Source organism: Schistocerca americana, chromosome 6, assembly GCF_021461395.2.
Source record: "Schistocerca americana isolate TAMUIC-IGC-003095 chromosome 6, iqSchAmer2.1, whole genome shotgun sequence".
In the NCBI taxonomy this organism is placed as follows: domain Eukaryota; kingdom Metazoa; phylum Arthropoda; class Insecta; order Orthoptera; family Acrididae; genus Schistocerca; species Schistocerca americana.
In genome coordinates, this window is record NC_060124.1 from 333,729,159 (window position 1) to 333,743,031 (window position 13,873).

The 13,873-nt window shown below is 37.3% G+C and overlaps 1 protein-coding gene across 2 annotated transcripts in view; it reads right to left on the reverse strand.

Moving 5' to 3' along the window:
• Positions 1-13,873, reverse strand: part of LOC124619217 (exportin-1) — a 136,267-nt gene that overhangs the window by 57,093 nt on the left and 65,301 nt on the right. For both annotated transcript variants that reach the window (XM_047145436.1, XM_047145437.1), the window contains exons 8-11: positions 12,980-13,135; positions 12,316-12,510; positions 11,862-12,104; positions 1,797-2,031 (exon numbers count right to left, since the gene is read on the reverse strand). In XM_047145436.1, coding sequence (XP_047001392.1) covers positions 1,797-2,031; positions 11,862-12,104; positions 12,316-12,510; positions 12,980-13,135 — 829 coding nt within the window. The remainder of the gene's footprint in view (positions 1-1,796; positions 2,032-11,861; positions 12,105-12,315; positions 12,511-12,979; positions 13,136-13,873) is intronic.

Here is a 13,873-nt window from a genome sequence, read left to right on the forward strand (position 1 = left end):
CTTGACCATAATCCATATATATCTTATATACTGTAATCAAAAGTTCTCTGACACAATTCTGTGTTTGCATCCGACTGCTAATCTAAGAATCAGCTCAAGAGATTTTGACAGTTTTCACTAATAGACAGATTGATTCATGAGGAAGGTTTATGTAGAAAATTTATTAACTCTACAGCAGACTAGTTGTCCAGCTATAGATATTTAAGTGTTAGCTGTGCGAAGCCAGGCGGGTCATTAGTCAGATACTGAATTATGAAAAACACCATTTCCCCAGTAATCTGAATTGTTGCAGAACTTTGGATACTAACTGAAGAAAATGTGACCCAAATAATCCACAAGGTATTTGTACAAAATCTGGAAAACCGAATGAATCCTTTCTGAATGAAAATGTGTTCTCACTCACTCACTCACTCACCCTGCAAGGACAAAACTAATCTGAACATTTCTACAGGAAATCACTCCTCCCAGTCATCTACAAGATTCTCTCAAAAGCCCTCTTCAACAGGCACAAAAAATAAGTGGAGCTGTCGATAGGAGAGCACCAAGCAGGTTTGTGCAACAGATGGTCCTATACAGAACATATCTGGAATCTTATGATGATTCTTGCAATGACAACAGGAATACTATTGCCAGCTTTGTGAACTACAAGTAGGCATGTAACTGTATAAACAGACAAATACTCTTTGATACAACAGAAAAATTTGGATGAACAGAAGGAAATGAGCAGTTGTTTGGGAAACACTAAAACAACCTCGAAAGTGAAATTTCTGAGACATTTGTGATTAAAACTGGAGTGCAATAGGGTGGCAGGCTCTAAACATTACTCCATCATCATCCTCAAAAAAATTATCAGTACATGTAAAAAGGAGCTGAAGAAATCCAAGTAGGCATAAGGAACAGGAAATCAACATGAAATGCTTGGCACTTGAGGATGATATTGCAATCATCAAAATCAACCAAGAAGAAGCCAAATACGACATAAAAAAGTACATAAAATCACATGAAAAACTGATTTGCAAATTTCAAGAAAAAAGTACATACAAATGGAAAGATTGGGTCATCTCCCCACAGAAACAACCAATGAGAACTTTGCACAAGACCCTCATTTCAAATACTTTGGAAAAGTTATTCATCCATCAAGAAAGTATCAGAAAATTCTGAAAAGCAGACACGCTCACGAAATCACGACAACAAATCATCAATATCCACAACACAAAATTAGGGCACAACAACAGTCATACTTCCAAAAAGTATTATACACAGTCGAGGCAACACACATTAGCAGACAAACAAAAATTAAAGAAAGAGAGGATGAGGAATCGAAAAATCCTTACAAAAATGTCAGACCAATAAACAGGGAACAAATTTAGATGAGGAGAGCAACACCAGGAACAGACAGACAAACAGGAAAATCACAGGAAAAAAAAAAAAAAAAAAAAAAAAAAAAAAAAAAAAAAATTTCTATGGACCCATTCATAGGATGAATGAGACCAGAACAGCAAAAAAAATTCTTCAAAGTCAATAAAGGAAGTAATGTAATCAACAGATAAGGATTTGAAAACAAAAGACAAAATAAGACGAGATATGAGCGAAAGGAACAACTTAATGAACACACGAAGAGAATTTGAGAAGAGAGGAGGAAACAATTAATTCATTAAAAAGGATTGAAGTCCAAAACTTTTGTCAATTGAAAATGATCATAAAAATATAACAAGAACAGCATGCAACAGTACCATTTGATTAAATGTTAAACAAAAATAAAATATTGATGTTAACCTTACCATCCATAAACTTACCATGCATAAACTCAAAGAGTTTATTTACTACAGTCTTTAGGAATTTCCAATGTGCACGAAGGAATCTTGGGTACTGGCCCACCACATACATAATATTGGACGCGATAATTGCTTTGTTGTCTTTTCCCTTCTTCTGTTCACACAATCCGAGCAGATCTTTGATAACTGTCACCAAAAACCTTTTCTCATCCTCCTCATGCATAGCACCAGATATACTACCAATGGCCCAACATAACTGTTGAAACAAGAATGGATGATGGTTTGCAGAACAAAGGCGCATGGCGCATAAACAACATACAACAGCTCCAAATAACATTATAAAGTGTCCATCAAAAAGACCTCCCGTATTTTGATAGGCCACTGTAAGAGTTGTTGTGGCAATACTGATTTGGAGGGACATATCGATTGATAGCAGTGTATGTGCCATTCTGTCGTAGGCGCAACAACATGGCTAGGTGAGCATTGTGTATTTGTTGTGAAGGAGTATATCCATTATGATTGTTATGTGATTACCATTCAGCAAGTATTTCGCATTCAGTTCCCGATAGAAAAACTATTTGAGTTTGGGTATCAAATATTAGGGCATCAGGTTCTGCACTGAATACAAAATCTAATGGCTGACTTTGGACTGCAAAAATGGGGGAAAGTGTGATGCATGTGATAAAGAGTCCACCCAGCAATCTCCAAAGCATTCAGCACTTAAACATGTAGCTGCCCTGGGATTGTCTAATAAGATGGTTGGTTGGCTGGTTGTGGGAAGAGGCCAAACAGTGAGGTCATCGGTCTCATTGGATTAGGGAAGGATGGGGAAGAAAGTCAGCCGTGCCCTTTCAAAGGAACCATCCAAGCATTTTCCTGGAGCGATTTAGGGAAATCACAGATGTGGGATGTCTAATAAGAATAAGATGTATTTTGCACATAGGTCTTCACAGGCACCATCTGCCACCACAGCTGAGGGGTCAGTGTGGCAGAATGCCATGCCAAAGGCCCAGGTTAATTACCGGCCAGGTCAGAGATTTTCTCTACTGACAGACTGGGTGTTGTGCTGTCTTCAACATCATTTCATCCTCATCAACACCCAAGTCGCCAACAACTAAAAAGACTTGCACCAGGCAACCAATCTACCAGACAGGAGGCCCTAGCCAAATACACATTTCATTTCACATGTACCCATATAAAATGATGGTTACCTAAGAATTAACAGAGATTTTGAAACTGTCAGAGAGAACATTCCCCCCATCTTGATTTCCTCTGATGAAACCCATTTCAACTTGCCAGATACTGTAAATAAAATTTCTGTTACTGGGCAGCAGAAAACCCTTAGGAACATCACCAATGACCATCTCGCAGCCATCATAGGACTGTCTGGTGCATCTATGCTGAATTTGGTGTGTGAGGTCTGTATTTTTTGAAGAAGATGGCATAATGGTAATGATTGATTCAAATGACTAATGTCACATGATAAAGACTTCCACTAACCTACGTTAAACCTTTGTTGGGGACCATGGAGGGAGAGAAGTCTGGTTCCAACAAGACGAGTCACAGCTCTCACTTCTCATGGTTATTTAGAAATTTTGAGAGAGCCGTTTCCTGGATGTCTTCTCTCTTTGTGAGGAGACAATGTCTAGCCCCAAGATCACTGGATTTATCATCTGATTTATTTGTTTAGGGACACTTCAAGGCTCAAGTGTAAAAACATCAACCCACAATCCTGCAGGCACTTGAGGAGGCAATCACCCAGGAAGTGGAGGCCATCACACCAGAAGTGACACAAAGAACCATGGATAACTTCAGGGAAAGGTTTCATCAACGTAACAACAATGGGGGAGACAATTTATTAGACATAATGTTTAAAACCACCCAATGTAAAATGGCATAGTATTTCCTGTTCACAAATAAATGTATTTTCCCAGAATCTCTATTTGTAACTATCTTTTGAAATATGAGAGGTCTTTTTTTCAGACACTGTATAACATTTCAGTATACAAAAGAACGGGCTGTAATGAAGTGCAATTTCTGACAGTGTTTTCTTTATAGATGCTACAAACATGTTAACCCCTCAAGCCAGTAGTTTCCGTACTAGTGCCAAGCCTTCTGGTTGTAGTTTACAAGAACAGCTTGTACAAGAATGCAGCTCTAGTGCAGGAATTATTTGCGAACATTTATTAAATTTCACTGAGATTATTAACAACAGATCTTTATTATGTTTAAAATATAATATGAACTTTCAGTGTAATGCAGTCTACTAAACAAAGCCTACACTGCAGTCTTTTTTCACAAGTTTCCAGCAGTATTGTTAAGTGTCATAGACTGGAGCTTACATGTAAATCTTCCTTTGCCTTTTCAGTTACTTACTAAGCAATAAATGCATTATGTTCTAAAACATAATATTATTGTGTGCTACTGTAGACACTTTTTCCCCTTCCATCTTTTAAGGCAGCTTGTAATTGCTGATTTCCTCTGACAGCCCACTAATTAGTAAAGATCATGGTGCGCTGTAATAGATATCCTTACACTTAGCCAAAAAAGTAGTGTTACCGGTCATCAACAGACAGAAGAGAAACATATTTATATGCAGGACTGTAAAAGAGTATTTGGTCAGGTTACCACCCACGCAAATGCTCACAACTATCGAGTATAATCCTGGCTTAAAGGGTTCAGAGATAACCACTGATTGCATTAAAATTATGTAAATTATCTAGAAGCATATCATAAAATTTTATACAAATAATGACTTATGATACAAATGTATGTACATATATACTCCACAAGCCACCATACAGTGCATGCTGACCTGGTACCGTTGCTAGACATTCCCTTCCCTGTTCCACTCACAAATGGAGTGTGGAAAAAATGACAGCCTATATGTCTCCGTATAAGCCTAAATGTTTCATTTCGTACTCACAGGCCTTACCCGAGAATTATATTGGTGGCAGTAGAATTGTCTGAAGGCAGTCAAAAGTTCCAGTTCTCTAAACCTCCTCACTACCAGAAACAAATATAGCCATTCACCTCTCAGTTGCTTCTATGTCTTCCTTTAATCCGCCCTGAAAGGGTATCCCAAGCACTCTGGCTGTACTCGAGAAAGGGCAAATGTTCTGAACACAGTCTCCTTTAAAGAAGAGCTACCCTGTCCTAGGATTCTCCCAATAAACTGAAATCGACCATTCACTTTTCTATTACCAACCCTATGTGCTCACTCATTTCTATCACTTTGCAATTTTAAGCCTAGATACTTTATCAACATAACTGTGTCAAGCAGCATACCACTAATACTGGTATATAGGCCAATATACCATCGTACCTTAATATCGGTGGGAGTTCACATGCAAATACATGCAAACTTATGTAAAATCATACCCTTAATTTAAGGGAAGCAATATGATAACGAAAAATGCAACAAGTTTACACAAAGATGTATGGTTTTTATAACATTTTTCTATCTGGTTTATGAAAAGTTAAACAAACATGGTGCAGTATTTAAAACAGAAAAAGCTCAGGGAACAGAGTAGATTTGATATGTTCATAGAACATTCCCAAGGTCAACTCGAAGAAATTTGAGAAGCAACAAAAAACTTAATCATCTCATACTGGAATGTCTTACCTGCATTGCTTAACTTGATAGTTATTGGCAAGAGAAACACAACCTCTGATGGTACAAAGATGGCAGAAGGGAGTCAGTTGTGTCCTTTTCAGAGGTATCTTCGACACATTTGTGTAACACAGTTTAGAGTGAAGAAAAATCTGGATCTGGGTGGTCAGATGAAAATTTCAACCCTGCTCTTCCTGGGAGTTCAGCACCTTTTCCACTATAAGAATCCTGTCTCTGGAATTTATCGTCATTTACTCATAAATATTCTTAAGTGTTCCAATAGTTCCTCTCTTCAACAATTTTCTCAGAAGCTGCCAAACTACTCTTTTATCACCAATACATTGACTGTACCAATCAACTGGACAAAGTACAGCCCATTTCTAAATTGCCTCCTTTTCTATTTCCAAATCTGTTTCCTTCTTATATTGAGAACATGTAGAACTTTTGGACTTAAATCCGCAATTTGTTAACCATAAACTAATCTTGGTACACAAAATCAACTCCAAATGTATGCTAATTTAAGTCCCCCATTACTTAATACCTACCCCTTCTTTATAGGACACTGTACATCAAAGTTGCACTGCAAGGTGCTCTATTACATCTTCTGACACATAGTATGAAATCTGTACAGGCCTTATAGCATTGGTGTTATGTGCATCCAAGATGGGACCATGTAACAATGACATGAAAATTTACTTCTTACTGTGTTATAAACAGGGTGTATAAGTGGACAAAGAAAAAAAAAAAATTCCCAGATATCCCGTTTAAAAAATATACTTTTTTCTGGGCAAAAATACACTTTTTCCGTGCTAAGTGACAGTAGGTTTTCTGTAGATTTTCCCCTTAGAACTGTAAAACTTATCAGTCCCTTGAATGGTCAACGTTTTATACACTGGCGTAGAACTTGAAGGGGGAAGGGGGGGAGGGGGGGGGCGAGAAAAGTTTTGGAAAGACCTCTGATGTGCAGCAAAATAGATGCTGCATGTTTTCGTACTACGAAAGTATAAATTCGAACTGCACCAAACACAGCACGTTAGTTTCGGAGCGTTGAAATTGAGATTGCAAAGTCCTTTTGTAAGCCAGGCATATATCATGCCATGTGTTCTCCGCAGCCGATGACAGCAGATATTCAGTCAGCCAATAGCAAGATCACTGCTACGTAGCGCGAACACACAAAGAGGAAAAGTTAATGGTTTACATTTTTATACATTGTATAGCTACAAGAAAAGCTAAGCTTTCACGTATATTATTGGTCTCGAAGATTAATAATTGATCTTTTTTCGCGTATGTTATGCTTTAAGATACATAACAAAAATGTGCTAGAAGATTTACAATAATGACATAAATGTCTGGTCTTCTGGGCTCGTGGCTGGTCCTCAAAGTTTTCGGTTTTAAATGCTGTGTAATTTAAGAAATTCATCCCACTTTCTCACTCGTAACATAATTCATCTTGCGTAAAAAGAAATTTACTTTGAAAGTAACGCTTTTCAAACCGCCGTTCGCTATACTATCCCGAGACTGTTAGAAATAGGTTCGATTTAGCAGTTGCCAGAGACAGCCAGAAAACAGGCATTATTGCGCATGTGCAGCTGCAGTGATGTAGGAAGCCCGCATGTTCATATGAATAAAGCACTAAGAGAGCTTACATTACACCATAAAACAAACAGGGCATCAGAGGATACTCCAAGAGCATCGGAATTTCGTAAACCATACTAAAATGCATTATTTGGCTCGAAATGCACATTGGTTTTTTCAGATTCACAATGAAGTAAGTCCCATCTGATATTAAACTTTTCAGTGTGGTTAATGGGATGTTAATTTTCTTGGAGTACCAGTACTGCACTATCTAATATTTGGTTCTTTTTTATGGCACAATGCCATACATGGCAGAAGATGAAAATGTGCACTTGAAATTCAGCGAACAGTTGGAAGTAGCCAAAACTGTGGAATGCAACACTTCATTTCAAATAAATTGACTGCCTCAGCAAAAAGATTAATAAATCCAAATTTCTTTAGCAAACGGAAATAAAGTCACAAAACCAAAACAAATAATTTATTTTTGCCCTCCTTAATTATGTGAACGTCTTAATTCACTTTTTCCTGGACTTCTTGGTTGTCCCAGATCGTATACACCACAGAAATCCATTTTGTTTTCATTTGACATGGGAGCTGTAAACGAAGAGGAAACAGCGAAATTACTTAACCCAAACACGGCTCACGTGGAGGCTAACCCCTTCCCACTACAACTCTGCACATGCGCGAATCTGACAGCTAGGGGCCATGAGAAAATTTTTTTTTCATTAGCATCTGACTGCTTGCTACTACTGCTGATACACATTTGTGTGTGTGTGTGTGTGTGTGTGTGTGTGTACATTTGCTAGGAAAAACTAGAGTGTATGCTGTTACCTGTTTCTGTGCCCCCAGCAGCAATTTTCTATATGCAAGTGATTGTCTTACCCTTATTTTACGTATGTAATAATGTTTTTAATGACTGCTGTTGTCTCCTCTTATAGCTGCACAGTCCCTAAAGTGCGCTTCTGGAGTCCACCTTAGTAATATGCACTCAAATAAAACAAGAATTCTCCAGAGCCAATTAATGCAGCACTGGGCAATGTAAACGTGTATTAATTAAAGACACTTAGTGGTATGGGCTGGTTCAAATGGTTCTGAGCACTATGGGACTTAACTGCTGAGGTCATCAGCCCATAGAACTTAGAACTACTTAAACCTAACTAACCTAAGGACATCACACACATCCATGCCCGAAGCAGGATTCGAACCTGTGACCATAGTGGTCGCGCGGTTCCAGACTGTAGAGCCTAGAACCGCTCGGCCACTCCAGCCGGCGGTGTTGGCTGGGTATATTCCCAGTGGGAGGGAACTTACAAAATGGGAATACTGCCGGGAATATTTCTTTGGCCCAGGAAGATTCCCAGAAATTGGGAATTTATGAAAACTTTTACATTTTGAATGTTTTAATACATATTAACAGTTAAAGAACTTTGAAACTAGGTTAACTAAGTAAATTCATACATTTTAATCTGAGATTTATCATTCCATGCATTAATTTGCTTGCAAATTCCATGCAAAACTTCATTTACTGTAAGTCTGGCAGAAAAAATAATTTAAAATATTTCCTGGGGCTACTACTTTTAGGCAAGTTGAACCCCCACATTTCTCTGAATGAAACCTAAACTTACACAATATTTCTCTGAAGGCATAATTCCGAACTGTCATCTGTAGTAGTCATAAATTTTTCCAAATGAATGATTTGAGGTGTTTCAGAACTCAAAGACTCCTCATTTCCTGTGATGAACTTCACTTTTAGAGTCTTTAAATAATATTTTACCATGTTCTATGTCAATAAAACCACTTGTATTTTCAAGTAAATCATAAATCTCTACTGTTTATTCTCCTAATTTTCCCCCGAAATGCCATTTTCAATGACTAATCTTTACAAAATTTTCACGAGTTTAAAATAAACTTTATAGCCTAAAATATCTCTAACATCGACAGGAAACTTAACAAATTGAATAAACAATACTCCCTGTGTATTTTAATAACTTTGGTTACTCACTAGATGGCATATCAATACGTAGACCATCAACCACAAAGGATATCACAACCACTGACAATGGATGCACATTCAAATGTAGACCAGACTACCCAGGGTCAAGTTGATTTAACCTCGGCTGGTTTAAGTTCAGCTACATCTCCTTTAGAGTCACGAACATCATAGCCACCAACACCACCTCCACCAAAGCCTTGGCCAAGTCCCCACAGGTTCATCAAGAGCAATAACTGCATTTTTGGATGACATGGATAACCAAACAAATGTAATTTATATCATTTAAGGCCTACTATTCTTTGGTATGAAGATGGGTGGTTTATAGTAGTATTTTTTGTGGCCTATAATATTTTAGGCCTAAACTGTTTTTGTGATGTTAAACAGTAAGAATGTTGTGTGTTTTCCATTGTATTAAGAAGGCAAGTTACAAACCAACAGCGTAACTGGAAAATCTAGTGATTTTCCTTAATCCTACAAAAGAGATATATTAGCATCTTCTAGCCTAATTATTTCCCACAATTTAAATAGCACAAAAACAAAAGTAGGTTAGTTATACACACATCAAAAGAAAGTTTTGTATCACCTCGGTTCCAAGAGTTCTGGAACCTGTACAGAAAATTGGAATAGAGATCAACATATAGATCATTTCTGCCCTTTTTATTGCTCATGAAAACAACACATTTCACATTGTACTGCCAAACAGCTAGACCTTCAAAGGTGGTGGCCCAGATTGCTGTGCACACCAGTACCTCCAATATCCAGTAGCATGTCCTCTCGCATTGATGCATGCCTGTATTCATCGTGGCATACTATCCACAAATTCATTAAGGCACTGTTGATCCATATTGTCCCACTCCTCAATGGTGATTCGGCGTAGATCCCTCAGGGGGACTGGTGGGTCAAGTCGTCCATAAACAGCCCCTTTCAATCTACCCCAGGCATGTCAGATAGGGTTCATGTCTGGAGAACATACTGGCCACTCTAGTCAAGTGATGACGTTATCCTGAAGGAAGTCATTTGCAAGATGTGCATGATGGGGGCACGAATTGTCGTCCATGAAGACAGGTGCCTTGTCAATATGCTGCCGATATGGTTGCATATCGGTCAGAGGATGCCATTCACGTATCATACAGCCTTCCATGACCACCAGCGGCATATGTCGCCCCACATAACGCCACCCCAAAATAGCAGGGAACATCTACCTTGCTGCACTCGCTGGACAGTGCGTCTAAAGCATTCACTCATCGAGTCAAATAACTGCAACAATGATGATGATTTTTTTTTAAGTGGAAATATAGAAGAAGAGAAGGATCAAGATGATTTAATGGACAGTGACTGGGGTGGGAGTGGGTGTGTGGGTGGGTGGGGGGGGGGGGGGGGGGGGGGAGATTGAATATGGAAAGTACAGATGCTGTATTAAACCTTTTGCCCTTTAGAATTTTTATTTGATTCTTATTATAACATTTTACATTCTGGTTATTTTTCTGACTTTTTATTCAATATTTTTTGAACATATAACACAATTATGACAGTGACCTATTAATTTGAGCAAGTTTGTTTTTAAAGTTATTAATTCCCAGGAATTTTATTTAACTATAATTTTATCTTAAAATATATTTCAATGTTTGAGTTTTATTTAACCATATAATTACTGTTTTTAACTATTAATTAACAGTTTTTTGAGTTACCTTGCTAATTAATCATAATATTGCCAGCAATATTCCCTGGGAATATTTCTTCAATTTTAAATTGCTGGGAATTTCACAAGACTAAAGCCACTTGACCTCCACAACAGGCAGTTCCAATCAATGTGGGCTCTGACTGAAATGCCCCTCTTTTGTAACTTCCCCAATATCTCTCTCTCTCTCTCTCTCTCTCTCTCTCTCTCTCTCTCTCTCTCTCTCTCTCCTTTCCTGAAGAACAGACACAAACAATTCAAAGGGACAGCCCCCCCCCCACCTCTCTCTCTCTCTCTCTCTCTCTCTCTTTCTCTGCGTGTGTGTGTGTGTGTGTGTGTGTGTGTGTGTGTGTGTACGTGTACGTTCCGAGGTAATGGCTGAGGGGGTTACGGTACTTAAGTACAGGATGATGATGATGATGACAAATTCATTAAACTAAAAAGCTGAACTTATCAGATATCTAGTGTTATATGCCATGACAATAATTAATGAAATGCAGCAAAAAGGATTCTAGTTAGATTGTACTGAAATTAATGATTCTGTAATAATCTGAATAGTTAGCACCCCTGTCACTAACAGTTTCATTTTGCAAGTGTTAACAATGATGGAAGGGACCCCACCAACAACATTTTAATTACAAAAGGACAACCCTCACAAGATGACATACACATGAAATGTCAAAACTCTCGTCCCAACGTCGTTTAGTTAGAAAGAAACTCACAAAAAATTAGCTGTTTCCTTATTATGGGTTGAAAATGAAGTATTGAATAACAGACACAATCCAGAGCATGATGCTTGCAGCAATGGAGCAAGAAAATCCACATTCACTCTCCCAACTTCATAGTTCACGTCACGTATTGTCTTGAAATGATAACATTGAGTTTGCGTAGAGTGTACTATGTCCAAATTTAGCTTGCACAAGTAACCAGTGGAGCTTTTTGTTTATAACTTAGAGAGAACTTCCAGTCTGCACATGCAACTTAACATAATACCATGTACATCTCGACTCCATCCACATCAACTTTCATGTTCTAAAACTGAAATATGCAAGTATTTTTTATAATTCTTCATGTAGTATGTTGTTACATTCGAAACAACCTAAAATACCCTTGGATGCAAAGGTATTGTGCTACCTTGCAACCTTTGTCACCCAAATTATTAATACTAATGCAAAATTACATTATATGGTAAAAATATGTTGTAATAATTGCACATGACAAACATACCGTGTTCAGATTCTTCCAAGACCACTCTGTACCATTTACTTGGTTTTGAAGTTTTTCGGTCATAACTCTCTCAGTGTCAGCATAATCCAAATGAGTTAGATAGACCAGTGTCTCTCTCATATTTTTGTAAAGATTTATGGAATCTGTGTCCTTCATAAATTCTCTTACAACTTCTCCATTTTCATTTTCCACAACAAGGACTTCTTCCGGCTTAGCCATTCGACTTATCATAATGTATCGTACCTATGAAAATGATTATAAATCAAACAATGCGATGAAACTAATGTATATGTTAATAAATAATGCAGTTCAAATTTCATTTTGTTTAATGCCATATCCAAGAAGTTAAAGGAAACAAATACATGATCAGCAGTAAAACTGCACCGAAACACTAATTTTAAAAAACAGACATTTTAAAACTCATAATCAGTTACGAGATAAAAAAATATCTTACCTTTGTCAAAACTTCACTATAGAACTGGCGTCTAGGTGGAATAGCAGCATTAGTTTTGGACATAAACATGGTGGATGGAGCAATGAATGGGCTTTCACGATACAGTTCTGCAGAAAGGCTATTCCAATATTCAAGACAAATCTTAAATATTTCCACTTCATCAACTTCTGATATTAATACTAAATAGTGCAATGCCTGAAAATTTTTTGTTCATGATAATATAAATATCAAATTGATCAAAGAGGTTAAGAAACTGAAACCCAAATTCAAAAGTAGTGATCACACAATATTTCTTCATATTAAAATACACAAAATCAAAAAAATTTTAATATGAAAAGTCACCAAAAATGATCACTTAAGATGAACATATGGACATCAGAAATTATATCATTTTTAGAGAGTAGTAAATTATAATAACACAAATCTTATCACTAGCAAGATCAGTTTACCTAAAGACCATAACAGATTGCCATTGCTATGCCGAAGTTCAGCATTACTTCAGATTTATGACTTATGTTTTTAAAAATTAATTTTTATCCATTTGTTAGTAGAATCTATATTCATAAACTGCTGAACTAGCTTCCATTTATAGGTGCTTTTCTTATTATGTCCTAGGATTGCAAGTGCCCAATAAGTGTACACTTAGGCATATTCTTTAACTTACCTTCAGAAGTTCAGTATTGAGCTGTTTCTGCTCAACGAGAACACCATGTTCTTTCAAATACGTACAGAGGAACATGGCCAGGTTCTGAATAAAATTTTGTTCAGCATCCTGACCACAAGCATATGCCTCACGGATATTTGTATTCATTGGAAGCATCTGAAAAAAAGAAAAAGAGGTTGCATTTACTAGAGAGAGAGAGAGAGAGAGAGAGAGAGAGAAAGAAAGAGAGAGAGAGAGAGAGAAAGAAAGAGAGAGAGAGAGAGAGATTTCAAGGACTGGTTTGATGCAGTTCTCCATGCTAGTCTATTATGTACACGGCTCATCAGCTCTATGTAACTACTGCTACCTATAAATATTTGAAACTGCATACTGTACTCAAGCCTTGGTCTAACTGTACAATTTTTAACCACCCCCCAACTTACTTTCTTGACCAAACTGACAATTTGGTGATGCCTCAGGATGTGTACTACAAACCAATCTGCTCTTTTAGTCAAGCTGTGCCATAAATTTCTTTTTTCAATTTAGTTCAGTACCTCCTCATTTGTTGTTTGACCCGCCCATCCAATCTTCAGCATTCTTCTGTAGCACCACATTTCAAAAACTTTTACTCACTTTGTATCTTCACTCTTTATCAACCACATTTCATTTCACTTCCATAAATGGCTACACTCCAGATAAGTACCTCCAATAAATGTTAACAGGTTTCTGTATTTCACAAGTACTTTTCTTGGCAATGGCGGTCCACATGGGGCAAATAACAAAACTCATCTAACAATTTAGTTTCTCATTTTCTAATTTAACTCCCTCAGCTTCATCTGACTGACTTTGATTGCACTCCATTACCCTTTTTTACTTTTGTTGATAACTCACAATAATTCACAAGTCTGTGGGAAA